Genomic DNA, 14,446 nt, shown 5'->3' on the forward strand with positions numbered 1-14,446 from the left:
AAATAACTGTGATGACATCATGATCTATTACACAGTGTATCAGTGTGGGTATATTTTTTCACATTGTTTTTTTTCTTGCAATTTTTCAATTGGTAAGACAATAAAATACGTATTGACCATAATCTACCTTTAAAATACTGTTCTATTTTTATCTCGGTGTAGAAACCAAAAACTACAACATTCAATTCCATGTCTGCTCCGGACAAATGTCCCAGAGTGAGTGTGTGTGTGTGTGTGGGGGGGTGTGTGTCTGTTGTGAAGCCTGGACCATAGAGAGTGTAGCTGAGCGTCCTTTAAGGGGGCTAATAAGGCTGGACCTCCTCAGCTAGAGCTCACTCACATCACTGCTAAGAGAAGGGGGACACGTCTGACAGCACTCAAGCAACAGCAAGGCAAAGCTCTTTTTCTTCATTCACTTTAAAAAACAAAGAAACAAAAAAAAAACAGTGGGCTACTCATCGAAGGCATCCGATTATCAGTAATGTTGCACATAATCATGCCTTAACTTATTGTAAAGCTGGACTGTCTTCACACTTTCCCATCACTGAAACACATGTGGGAGCAACCTCTCACCACTTGATTTACTACAGAGCCCCATGTGACCTATGCGCTTGTCCATCAATTCATCTCCAACTATTCAACTGTGCACTGCTTTAAAGGGTCAGTTCACCTCGCTTAGGAGAAAAGGTTACTTCTCAAGTTACCCCGAATGGTGTCTAGCCATGCAGATCGTTTGGGTTTCATTTACATCTCTTATATTCCTGAGCCTTATGTTGAAAATGAATTGGATGGATTTAGTTTAGTATGCTTCAACGCAGGAGCAGCTATGTGATAATCCAGTTTTCTAGGGATTTAAAAAAAGAAAGAAATTATTTATTTATTAAAAAAAAAAATTCCAGTCCTTGAGTGCACATGAATTACGTTGTATTAATTTTTTTGTAAAATAAAGAATAATAAAATAAAACAGAACTTTTTTCCCCAGTAGGGGTTTCTAGGAAATAAGAAAAACACAAATCACAAAAAAAGGTCTGTCTTTTGAAATATTGTATGGTGTTATCTCTCTACGGAAGCCCTAAACGGACATAATTCAACGATGTATTTACTTAAATTGGAGTTAATTAACCTGTGATCCCGGCACCTAATAAATTATTTTAAGTAATGGGGGGAAAGAAATCTCGTTATAACAAGTTAATCATCTGGTTATCAACGTGATAGCTTGTGAGTAAGTATACAAGTTTACTGCAGACATGTATATATGTGTCTCTGTTGCCGAATGAACATCAAGAAATGTTAGCGGAGAAATATATGTTTGAGGTTAAAAAGACTTGTTGCCATAGTGTATACTGCCCACCTGAGAGCACTGACAAATACATTTTACTCTGAAAAAAGGTGTCTACTGTAAGTATTTATCATGGTCTCAACTCTGTACCATGTATTGGACATTTTCTGCTTATGTTATGTGAAAGAAAGAAAGAATTTTTAGGCAAGTTGTATCTTTGAGGATTAATTTTATTATTGAACAACTACAGTGCTCTCGGCCAATCCAAAATGTTAAAGAACCTAAACCTGAATGTTTACGAAAGTAAAAGTGAGGTTTTGTCTTTCTTACGAGAATAAATATATGTTTTGCTATTATTAGGCAACTATTAGTATGCAGAATTATTCTGCAACTAAATAAAAAAACTAAATTTTTCCCATCTCACTTGTTTATTTTCATCTGTTAAAGTGAGAATAATAAAACAACTCAAAATTTACAAATAAAAATTTCCGATATGTCACAAAAAAAATCAGTGACCAATATAGCCACCCTTCTTTTCAATAACTGTCACAAGCCTTCCATTCATGGAGTCTGTCAGTTTCTTACTAATAGTTGCCTTTAAAGATGAGCTAGCTAGACCTTTTCGGGTTGAAAATGGCCTCAAAATCAACTCCCAAACCTACTGCCAGTTTCTAGAAGATACTTTCTTCAAGCAGTGGTACAGGAAAAAGTCTGCATCTTTCAAGAAGACCATGATTTTGCATCATCACATGCAACGAAGTACTCAATTGCATGGCTAGCCAGTAAAGGCCTTAAAGGTCCCATATTATGCTAAATGCACTTTTTAAATGTGTTCCAACATATCCATGCGTCCACGGTGTGCCTAGAGACTGCCAAAATATCAAAAAAAATAACAATCTCTCCTTTTCTCACTCTCCCCTTTTCTGAAACCCCCACCCCTCCCCCTAAAAACACTCCAGTCAGAATTATCCCCTTTTCTGACCTCACAGCTTCCACTGTGCAGCCCACACCCCTATTTCTTATTGGTCCACAGCCCTGACAGACAGAGGGCGAGGCGTATCTGGCTTCGCTTCCGGACAGGGGGCGGGGGGAGCTCAAAGATTGTATATTTACGAGGAGACCTGCAACTCTTTTTTAAAAAATAGGCCATTGTGAGATTAGCTGAACATCAGCATAGTACAATAAATTATCTGAAAGTTTTTTTCAGCAAACAATTAAAGAAAAACGTATTAGGGACCACTAAGACCATATAATATGGTGTATAATAGAACCGAAAAGTGTATAATATGGGAGCTTTAAGGATGAAACAATAATGACATGACCCCCTTCCTCACCTGACTTAAACCCTATTGAGAATTTTTATTTGTAAATTTTGAGTTGTTTTATTATTCTCACTTTAACAGATTAAGTTTTTTTATTTAGTTGCATACTAATAGTTGCCTAATAATAGCAAAACATATATATATTCTTGTAAGAAAGACAAAACCTCACTTTTACATTCGTAAACATTCAGGTTTAGGTTCTTTAACATTTTGGATTGACCGAGAGCACTGTAGTTGTTCAATATTAAAATTAATCCTCAAAAATACAACTTGCCTAAAATTTTTGCACACAGTGTATATTTGTGAACTCCCAGAAGTCCATTTTTTGTATCAGCCTTTTAAATCCACTGTTGGTTTGGCTCTAGTCACAAGTATGTCATTTGAGTGATCAGGGGCCTCATTTATCAACGGTGCGTACGCACAATAGAGTGCGTACGTGGCTCACTAAGCAACATTTGCGATTTATCAAAAGTATACTTGACGGGAAGAAGTGCGGTGTTCCACGCACAATATAACCCATGCGTACGGACAAAAAGTGGAGAAAGGAGAACTGGCGACTCCAGTCGGCAGATGAATGAAGTACGAGAACGAATGTGTCTGTGTAAAATTAATCGTATTAAGCCATGCATGCATGTCATACATCGGGAGTTCCTTTGCAAAACGGATAAAGCCATTCTTACAATTAATATGCCTCGACCGATTTTTCCATGGAGTGATACAAAAAAAACAAAACGAATTAGGATCTTAAATAGCCTACAAACGGAGACATATGAGTGCAAATAAAAACAAAATAGCAACGTTCGAATAAACTCTGCAGTTATTAAAGAATAACCGATCTGCATGTTGTGGAATTAATTCTGATAATATTGAGGTGGAATACAGCCTATTACTTTTACACTGACGCTGTTCTCGATGCCTCAGTCAGGCAGACAGGAGTGCACCTTTTCATACACTAATGATAAGCCTACTGTACATCACATAGGCTACTGTGATTTTTTTCACGGCTTTTAGTCCGTTTTATTTATGTGTTTTTCTTTGTGTTTAAGCACGTCGCAATTGTGTTTTGAAAGGGACTGTGAAGTTTATTATTAACCCTCCGCCGCCCGTCACTGCCCCTGGATGAATTCTCCGAATCTGTATCTCATGGGGGGTCTCAGTGCCCCCCGCTCGTGGCACAAACACTGTTGTGTGAGTGAGGATATGCACTTGTTTGCGTCCACTTTTATGTCGGATCACTTCTTTTTATTTCGGCCACAGCGTTCACAGAGATCGCCACAGGCTGCACTCTATCGCCTTTACGCTCACACTGCCACCAAACTATATTTTCCCTGTTCGCCACTTCTCCAACGGCTACTTCGGGGTGACCGCAGTGATCCACACCGTGTGGAGTTTATTTTTCCATTTCCCTTTCAGTCGGCGATTGCCACTACCGCCTTCATGCACTCAGTAAATGATATTCATTCGGGCGTGTCGATGACTATGTATGGGTAAATATGGGCGGTACGTGAAGCCCGCAAAGGCTGCGCCACATTTAGAGTTGATTGTGATTTATAAAGGGAAATAGGCGTAGGACGTGAGTGCGCACTGCTTCATAAATCGGAAAATATCTTTCGCACGCACTGCCCTAAATCCTACGAAAGCAACCTTCTAACGCAAATCCTACGCAAAGTTTGATAAATGAGGCCCCTGATCCTTTAAAAAGGGTCAATCGGTGCGTTTCCATGGCACAACTAGATTGGATTAAGACATATATCGAACTAGACACTCGAACGGACCGTGTCACTTGTCTGAGTATACATGGCCTTTCAGAAATCGGATAAATGTCCGATGCATGGCTGTCTTCACTATGCTAGGTGGCGCTGTAGCCCTTTCAACCATGCTTTCAACAAGTGGTTTTAGAGCCACGTCCGGTTCCCTTCCGGCAATAACCCATGGTGTAGCCTATACACGCGCAGGCACACAAGCACAGAACGAGAAGTCCGATATGCGATATCCGATCCCTGTATACATGCAGAGAGAATGCCGACAATGAACGAGTTATCTAGGTGTTCTTATCCGACTTCTCTTGTCCGTTATTGTGCCGATTTGTGTGTGAAATAGATTGGATACAGGTGTTTACATGCAGTTTAAAAGTCCTGTTGAAGTCTTATTCGTTTAGTTACCCGATTATGAGTCTGCATGTAAACGCACTGACTGATGCACCAGAATGATAGCCTGGTCCTACCAGGTCTGAGACCATCGTACTTCATTTCATTTGTACAGAAGGTCTGGAATCGCTCAATTGACAAACGTTAACTCACTTGAAGGCGGGTGTCTGTTGAAGTTTAAAACTATTGGATGTGCCCAGTGCTCTGGATCAGCCATCCAATCGCATAACATTTGGTCGTGGCGTATGTCATGCGCCGGCTTCTAAGCCACTCCCTCTGTTCGCTGATTGGACCGGCAGAATCTGTCCGGAGAAAACCTAAGAATATACTGCACACCCAGGCTGACTACTGAAGGGAAATGAAAATTGAGCGGATGTAGGTAGGCGGTCGGTGCCAGGCTACCAGAATGCTAGGAAAGATTTGGCATTAGACAATGTTTGCTAAATTGTTAAAAAAAAACTATAAAAAGACCAGCACCATTGACAATGAGATTCTGGCTCTGCAGTGAAACAAGTGATGGGATTCTGGACAGAAAACAGCCAGGATGCTGATGGAAAACATGGTCCATGAAATAAAACTAAAAGAAAAGAATCTGCATTTTTGCTTTCATGAGACAACTGACTGGAAGGAGTGGAGAGGAAAAGGCCAGACGCACAGGTAAACGGCTGCCAACTCACACACACAAATATACAATATTGGTCCCCATTGTAGTGCCCTGGAGGGTAGAATAGTTTATTTAGCACTTAGAAGTATGGTTCCGTCTACAGACGGATAACTGCAAGCTGGTATAAGGCTAGTAATCACCAGTGGAGCACGTGGGCACCCAGAGTTCTATCTGTGTATACTGACACACACACACACACACGTACGTACGTGAAGCCACACCTGGAGATTACAGGTTAAAATGAGGCTTCTAGGCCTCAGTACATGTAGCATCTGCCTCCTCTCACTCCTATCTATGTCCCTGTGTTAAAAGATACATTGTGGAGCTGTTTCTTTATAAGTCATGGTTTGCTCAGTAAGAAAAGCATAAACATTGGGGCTACATAAACATACTCTTGCATATAAATGATTGGCATTTTAATTATTCTAAGTCATGATTATGCTGGAAAGAGACAAAATACATTGAAAACAAGATCTTCAAAGCCTATTGTGTGTGTAACAATTTACCCACTGGTTCAAAACATTCCACTTTTTGTAATCTGTCTCCACCAAGCAGTTCAGAACAGGACATTTCTTAAAAAAACAAAAAAAACAAAAAGCCTTCAACTGATATTAAAGTGTACACTCTGCTATTTTATATTACTGTACATGTGAAAAATATGTGACATTTTCCACCTCTGCTCCTCCGAGTGACAATGTTGGCTGAAAGGCTTATGTCAGATGTGTGTACGGGGTCCAGATAATGTTGTGTACAAAGCCCTGCAGAACATGGTTTGGATCTGCGGATGAGTCTCATGGCATTCAGAGCTTCACTGGTTCAAATACAAAAGCAAAAAAAAAATGTCCTCCGATTCCAAAGCAAAGAGAAAGGCTAACGAGACGAGAAGAGGGGAGGTCCTGGGTCATCCTTACAGGATGTTTGAGGTTGGGGCTTTTTCAGTCGTGTGTCCTGTTCTTCTTGGAGAAATGCAACAGTCTGCTGTGTGGGGTGGAGCTGCATCTGGGTGGTTTTTGTTGGTGTTGATGAGGTTTGATTTCGGTGTCTTCTTTACTGTGTGTGTGTGTGTGTGTGTGTGTGTGTGTGTGTGTGTGCTGCAGTGACCTTAAAGCCAACGGACTCGCCTGTGATGCTTGGATTGACTGTTTATTACTAATTGACCGTGTGCAACCGAAGCGTCACATTTGGGGCGTATCATGTGTCCTCACTGGGCTACAGCCCATGTGTCTTTGTTTTCCCCTCATAACATCAGCCCAGACAGGGGCGTGTGGGGCCCATGCTCTGAGCCAATAGGAAGGCTTGTACCACCTCCTGGGTCTGCTGCGGCGTAGTGTTGACGTCCTCCAGGGCGTCAGCCACAGCAAACTGCCGGTCCCTCAGCCGGTTCCAGTTGGACAGTACGTTGTGGTATTCAAAGACCTTCTCGTAGTTTCCCACTGAGTTATAGAGTTTGATGAGGCCCCGGTAGTCGTACTCCAGCCCGCTGTAGCCCTCTCCAAACAGCTTCTTACCTGGAACACAGAGAACAGCACATTATAGCATCGTTTGGAATCATTCAACTGGTTTGACCATCAGAAGGAAACTTTAAAGTAGCTACGAGGAGCTTTTAGTTTTTGTTGATTGTAGCGCCCCCTTTGGACTAACACGGTAGTGTTATTACAACACCAGCGCTTGCTGTCCTTTGGACTAACACGGTAGTGTTATTACAACACCAGCGCTTGCTGTCCTTTGGACTAACACGGTAGTGTTATTACAACACCAGCGCTTGCTGTCCTTTGGACTAACACGGTAGTGTTATTACAACACCAGCGCTTGCTGTCCTAAAGATCTCTGCCAGCGCTTGCCGGCGGCACGTGCATTTGTTTAGGATGTGAGGGAAAGAGAAACTGCAGGATGCATGGCCATGAGGTAATGCATTATATGTGACTGTGTCAGATTAATAATGGTGATATGATATGATGATGGTGAAGAAAAGTAAACTTTGATTTACAACCCCAATTCCCAAAATGTTGGAAGACTATTTAAATGTTAATAAAACATAATGTGATCATTTGCAAATCCTTTTGGACATGTATTCAATAGTAAACAACTTTTAAACTTTATGATATTCTTACACACATTTGATTTGTTTTGCCTGCAACAGGTTTCAAAAAAGTTGGGACGGGGGGCGGCTTTAGCTCAGTTGGTAAGGCGTCCCCCTCCCGGGCCGGGCCCAGCAGCAGACCCGGGTTCGATTCCCGCCCGCGGTCGTTCTCTGCATGTCACTCCCCTCTCTGCCCCATTTCACCTCTGTCTCTCTGCACTATCAATAAAGCATAAAAATGCCCAAAAAATATCTTAAAAAAAAATAAAAGTTGGGACGGGGGATGTTAACCACTGTGTTACATCAGCCTTTCTTTTAACAACACTGAGGAAGCGTTTAGGAACTGAGGACTTTAATTGTTGACATTTTGAAAGCATTCTTGCTTGAAATACAACTTCTCCATTGTGATATTTTGTGCTTCATAATGCACCTCACTTTTTTCAATGGGGGACCGGTATGGACTGTAGACAGGCCAGTCTAGTACCCACTCTGTTCCTACGAAGCCAAGCTGTATTAAGACGTGCAGAATGTGGCTCTGTATTGGTTTGCTGAAGTAAGCAGGGATGTCCCTCTTCTGTTTAAACGGAAACTAGGCTTTACTTTCAGCCAGCGCAAATCACCAATGAGGAATAGTTTACCTGCTCTGGAGCAGGTGTGGTTCATAGGATTCCATTAAAACATTACTAGCAACTCAGTAAAAAATCTAGTAACCATTTCAACAGAGGGAAAAATATACTACATTTACAATATATATATTTTACTTGTTAAAAAGCAGACAAAGATAAAGCGTGACCCCCAGAATCCCGTCCCTGTGTCTGACCGATAGCGATGGAGCGCAGGTAGAGCCTCTCTGCATCATCGTATTGGTTCATGTCATAGTTGTAGAGGGAGGCCAGGTGGCCCACAGACAGGGCCACCTCATAGTCCTCGTGGCCCAGCAGCTGCTCCTTAATCTGGATGGCTTTGATGTGCATCTCCTCTGCCTCCTGGTTACAAACGCAAACAAAGAGAGAGATATATATCACATAAAGAAACTTGACTGCCCTCTCTTCTAGTGCAAAAAATGTATTCCCATGTTTAAAAAAAACATCATACTTATTCTCTTTTATTTTATTTTTTTCCAAATTAAAAAACCTCAACTAAACTAAACTATCTGAAGGCTCTAGTTCTTACAATACAGTCCATATAAAATATATATTCAGTGCTGCTTGAAAGTGTGAACCTCTTGCACATTTGTTTGTTTTATTGAGTCTAACCATTATTAATTCATTGTATTAATACCAGCATTTTTTATATTAAATAACAGGTGGGTTTTTATCAATTCAGCATACTTTTTTTTGAGTAAATCAATTGTGTAGTCAAAAGACTAAAATAAAACTAATAATTTGCCAACTTTAGTATGTGCAAAACTTAATGAACCCTGAGCTGCATTGCTTAAATCGAGCAGGTAAACACAATCAGGTGGGCCAAATTGATTGATGAAATGGACCAATGTAATGAGAGATCTTTAGGGAAGAAATTGTGCGGCACTAGATAAAACGGAGGTCAAACCAGGTCAGTTTAGGCTCACCAAAGTGAACCCATACAGGTCAGACATGCTAGAAGGGAAAGAAAATCTCAATGGACCTCAGGAAGAGAGTTGTGAGAGCACAATCTATAAATTCATCTAAAAAAAGTTTGAGCTCCATTGGTCCACCCTGAGGCAAATCATCTACAAATGGAGAGCTTTAAGAGTGACTGAACATCTGCCTAGAAGTGGACTACCTTCAAAAATATCCACAAGAGCCGCAAAAGAGGTGATAATTCAGGTAAAAGCCAACCCAAACATTACATCTGGAGATTTGCAGACCTCTCTAGCAGCATCTGGGACACATTTGCATGGGTCCACAATAAGAAGAAAACTCAGTCAACATCGCACTCGATGGTTATGACCAGCAGTTCAATTTGGACTAATCTGTCCACAGAATAGACTTCAAGAAGACTTCAGGTATCTCCAGGTGCTCTCTGGCAAAATTGTGACAGGCAGTTTTGTTCTATGTTAAGAACAGAGACTTCTTCAGCAACCCTCCCATGAAAGCCATGTTGACTGAGTTTTCTTCTTATTGTGGAACCATGCACATGTGTCCCAGATGCTGCAAGAGATGTCTTAAAATCACAAGATGTAATGTTTGGGTTGTACCACCTGATGTAGGCCTGCGCTGTTATTTATTTTCCTGTATTCTGGTGCCCTTTAAAGATACTTATCCAGACCTGGAAATTACTAAAAATGATATTCCATACTTTTCCATACTACGTAGGAACCCTGTATTGGCCCATATCACTTGCATGAAAAATTGCAACGTCGCGCCAGACACTCCAATCACCTTGAACTTCCTCATAGACTGGTAGAGGCGTCCTAGGTTGCCGTAGTGTTTGGCTGTCTGGACATTGAACTCTCCGAAAGCCTTCTTGGCCAGCTGCAGTGAGGAGAGGTGCAGGTCGTGAGCCTCCTGGAGCAGGCGCTCCTCGGTCTCCTTGTTGTGGCAGTCGATGGCGATCTCCTCCAGGATCAGAGCTGAGGGGAATGATGAAAGACATTAAAATACTGGACCTCTGCCAGGTGAAATATGACAATTCACAAAGGGCTTCAAGTTTCAATCATTCCCTGACATACAGTGCTGCTTGAAAGTATGTGAACTCCTTGAGCATTTTGGAATCTGATTTAGTTTAACCATTATTAATTCATTTTTATCAATACCAGCATTTCGTAAATCAAATAACAGGTGTGTGTTTATGAATTCCTAATTTTTCTTTTCCAGAAATCAATTGACAACAGATGTAAATCAATTGACATCTGTTATTTCATTTAAAAAATATTGGTATTGATAAAAAGTAATAATAGTGGTTAAACTCAATACAATTCCAAACAGCTCAAGGGGTTCACATACTTTCAAGCAGCACTGTATGAGCATAACTTCACAGGCTCCTTCTGAACCATTAAATAGGGTTGCAGTGACCTTTGACCTACACAATCTAAATCAGTCAGTCAGATTGGACATCTGTTCAAACTTTAAAGAAAACCCCTTAAAGCGTTCTTGAGAGATTCCCCTCACAAGAATGGCCCAGACAGACGGACATCCTGAAAAATAATGATTAACCTTGAGTTGACCTTTGAACAATACAAAAGTATCTATCTATCTATCTATCTATCTATCTATCTATCTATCTATCTATCTATCTATCTATCTATCTATCTATCTATCTATCTATCTATCTACAGTGGAGGAAATAAGTATTTGATCCCTGACTTATTTTGTAAGTTTGCCCACTTACAATGAAATGAACGGTCTATAATTTTAATGCTACGTTTATTTTAACAGTGATAGACAGAAGGTGGAGAAACCCTTGTTGGCAAGTACAGAGGTCAGACGTGTCTTGTAGTTGATGACCCGGTTTGCACACATCTCAGGAGGGTATTTGGACCACTCCTCTTTGCAGATCCTCTCCTAATCTTTAAGGTTTCGAGGCTGTCGCTTGAGCTTCAGTTCCCTCCACATATCTATTGGATTAAGGTCCAGAGACTGGCTAGGCCACTCCATGACCTTAATGTGCTTCTTCTTGAGCCACTCCTTTGTTTCCTTTGCTGTATTTTTAGTGTCATTGGCATGCTGGAAGACCCATCCACAACCCATTTTTACAGACTTGGCTGAGAGAAAGAGGTTGTCACCCAGTATTTAATGTTACATCCATAGTTCCCTCGATGCAGTGAAGTCCACCTGTCCCCTTAGAAGAGAAACACCCCCAAAGCATAATGCATCAACCTCCATGCTTGACTGTGGGGATGGTGTTGTTGGGGTAATAGTCAGAATTCCTCTTCCTCCAAGCATGGCGAGGCACTATGATACCAAAGAACTTGATTTTGTTCTAATCTGACCACATCACTTTCTCCCAAGCATTCTCTGAGTCGTTCAGGTGTTCATTGGCAAACTTCAGATGGTTCTGTACAAGTCCCTTCTTGAGCAGGGGGACCTTACGGGCACTACAGGATTTCAATCCATTACGGCATAGTGTGTTACCAATGGTTTTCTTGGTGACTGTGGTCCCAGCTGTCTTGGGATCATAAACAAGCTCCTCCCGTGTAGATCTGGGCTGATCCCTCACCTTTCTCATGATCATTGATACCCCACAAGGTGAGATCTTGCATGGAGCCCCAGACCGAGGGAGATTTTTGGTTATTTTGTGTTTAATTCATTTCCGAAAAATCGCACCAACAGTTGTCTTCTCACCCAGCTTCTCGCCAATGGTCTTGTAGTGTATTCCGGCATTGTGCAGGTCTACAATCTTGTCCCTGATGTCCTTAGAGCTCTTTGGTCTTGCCCATGATGGAGATGTTGGAGTTTGATTTATTGAGCATGTGGACACTGACAGGTGTCTTTTATACAGGTAACAAATTGAGATTAGGAATACTTTTTTAAAGCACAAGGACTAATCTGTGGGAGCCAGAATTCTTTATTGTTGGTAGGGGATCAAATACTTTTTTCACTCAATGAAATGCAAAATAATTTATAACTTTTTTTTTTATGTGATTTTCTGGATTTTCTTTTTGATATTCTGTCTATCACTGTTAAAATAAACCTAGCTTTAAAATTATAGACCGCTCATTTTTTTGTAAGTGGGCAAATTTACAAAATCGGTGAGGGATCAGATACTTATTTCCTCCACTGTATCTATCTATCTATCTATCTATCTATCTATCTATCTATCTATCTATCTATCTATCTATCTATCTATCTATCTATCTATCTATCTATCTATCTATCTACAGGTGAAACTCGAAAAATTAGAATATCGTGCAAAAGTTAATTTATTTCAGTAATTCAACTTTAAAGGTGAAAATAATATCTTATACAGACTCATTACATGCAAAGTGAGATATGTGAAGCCTTTATTTGTTATAATTGTGATTATTATGGCTTACTGTTTATAAAAACCCCAAATTCAAAATCTCAGAAAATTTGAATATTACATAAAATCAATAAAAAAAGGATTTTAAATACAGAAATGCCGGCCCTCTAGAAAGTATAATCATGCATATGTACTAAGTACTTGGTTTGGGCCCCTTTTGCATGAATTCTTGCCTAAATGCGGCGTGGCATGGATGCTATCAGTCTGTGGCAATGCTGAGGTATTATGGAAGCCCATGTTGCTTTGATAGTGGCCTTCAGCTCATCTGTATTGTTGGGTCTGGTGTGTATCATCTTCCTCTTGACAATAGTCCATAGTTTCTCTATGGAGTTCAGGTCAGGAGAGTTGTCTGGCCATTCATGCACAGACTAGTAATACCATGGTCAGTCAACCAGTTACCAGTTGTTTATGGTACTGTGGGCAGGTGCCAAGTATAGCTGGAAATGGAAATTGTCATCTCCATAAAGCTTGTCAACAGGCTTGTCAATCTTCTGGTAGATGGCTGTGGTGACTTTGGATTTGATAACACAGTGGACTAACAGCAGCAGATGACATGATACCTCAAATCATCACTGATCCAAACTAAATGTTGCGTTTCATTTGGAAATCAAGGTCCCACAGTCTAGAGGAAGAGTGGAGGGGCACAAAATCCAAGGGGCTTGAAGACCACTGTCAAGTTTCAACAGTCAGTGATGATTTGAGGCACCATTTCATCTGATGGTGTTGGTCCACTGTGTTATCAAGTCCAAAGTCACCACAGCTGTCTACCAGGAGATTTTAGAGCACTTGATGCTCCTGTCTGTTGACAAGCTTTATGGAGATGCTGATTTACTTTTTCCAGCAAGACTTGACACCTGTCCACAGTGCCAAAACCACAAGTAACTGGTTGACTGACCATGGTATTACTGTGTTGATTGGCCAGACAACTCTCCTGACCTGAACCCAATAGAGAAACTATGGACTATTGTCAAGAGGAAGATGATACTAACCAGACCCAACAATACAGACGAGCTGAAGGCCACTATCAAAGCAACCTGGGCTTCCATAACACCTCAGCAGTGCCACAGGCTGATAGCATCCATCCAATAATTCGTGCAAAAGGGGCCCAAACCAAGTACTTAGTACATATGCATGATTATACTTTCTAGAGGGCCGGCATTTCTGTATTTAAAATCCTTTTTTTATTGATTTTATGTAATATTCTAATTTTCTGAGATTTTGAATTTGGGGTTTTCATAAGCTGTAAGCCATAAAAATCACAACTGTAAAAAATAAAGGCTTGAAATATCTCACTTTGAATGTAATGAGTCTATATAATATATTAGTTTCACCATTTAGGTTGAATTACTGAAATAAATGAACTTTTGCACGATATTCAAATTTTTCGAGTTTCACCTGTATCTATCTATCTATCTATCTATCTATCTATCTATCTATCTATCTATCTATCTATCTATCTATCTATCTATCTATTCCCATCCTATCCTATCCACCTCCCCCTCTTGACACAGTGGGCAGTTTGTCTCACCCTTCACTCTCTTGGAGGAGGCCAGTAGCAGATGGTCCTCAGGCAGAATGTGAGTGATGATGTCTATGGCACGTTCTGCGTGGAATCTGAGGGAACAAACACAGCAGCTGACCCAAACAATTCATGCAACTCGGACCTGGGTAGACGAGGTTGTCTTTGGTTATGGGGTAAACACTTCCAAGAAGGAACAAGTGTTCCCCCCTTGAGGACAGTTGTTGTGTAGCTAAGATCACAGTTAGAGAGGTCAGAGCATTACCCAACTGTGAATCATGCCCTTTGTATGCTGTTAGAAAATACAAAACACATCTTACATCAGCTCCATACCATCATCTAATACTGTGTAAAAGGTAACAAGTGCTTTTTTAATGTACAACGTGGCCCACACACCCAAAGACATGCAGACATATAACATACATTCCAGTACAGACCTTCACAGTTTGAGTCCAGGGGCCTCATTTATAAAGCTTGCGGCGCACAAAAAC

The 14,446-nt window shown here is 40.7% G+C and overlaps 1 protein-coding gene across 1 annotated transcript in view; it reads right to left on the reverse strand.

The window, feature by feature from the left end:
• Positions 1–5,047: 5,047 nt before the first annotated feature.
• Positions 5,048–14,446, reverse strand: part of appbp2 (amyloid beta precursor protein (cytoplasmic tail) binding protein 2) — a 29,327-nt gene continuing 19,928 nt past the window's right edge. Inside the window, exons 10-13 of the mRNA XM_080053483.1 lie at positions 13,965–14,050; positions 9,856–10,046; positions 8,313–8,478; positions 5,048–6,920 (exon numbers count right to left, since the gene is read on the reverse strand). Coding sequence (XP_079909609.1) covers positions 6,658–6,920; positions 8,313–8,478; positions 9,856–10,046; positions 13,965–14,050 — 706 coding nt within the window. The 3' untranslated portion in view covers positions 5,048–6,657. The remainder of the gene's footprint in view (positions 6,921–8,312; positions 8,479–9,855; positions 10,047–13,964; positions 14,051–14,446) is intronic.

Source organism: Ammodytes marinus (assembly GCF_949987685.1).
Source record: "Ammodytes marinus genome assembly, chromosome: 3".
Taxonomy (NCBI): Eukaryota; Metazoa; Chordata; class Actinopteri; order Uranoscopiformes; family Ammodytidae; genus Ammodytes; species Ammodytes marinus.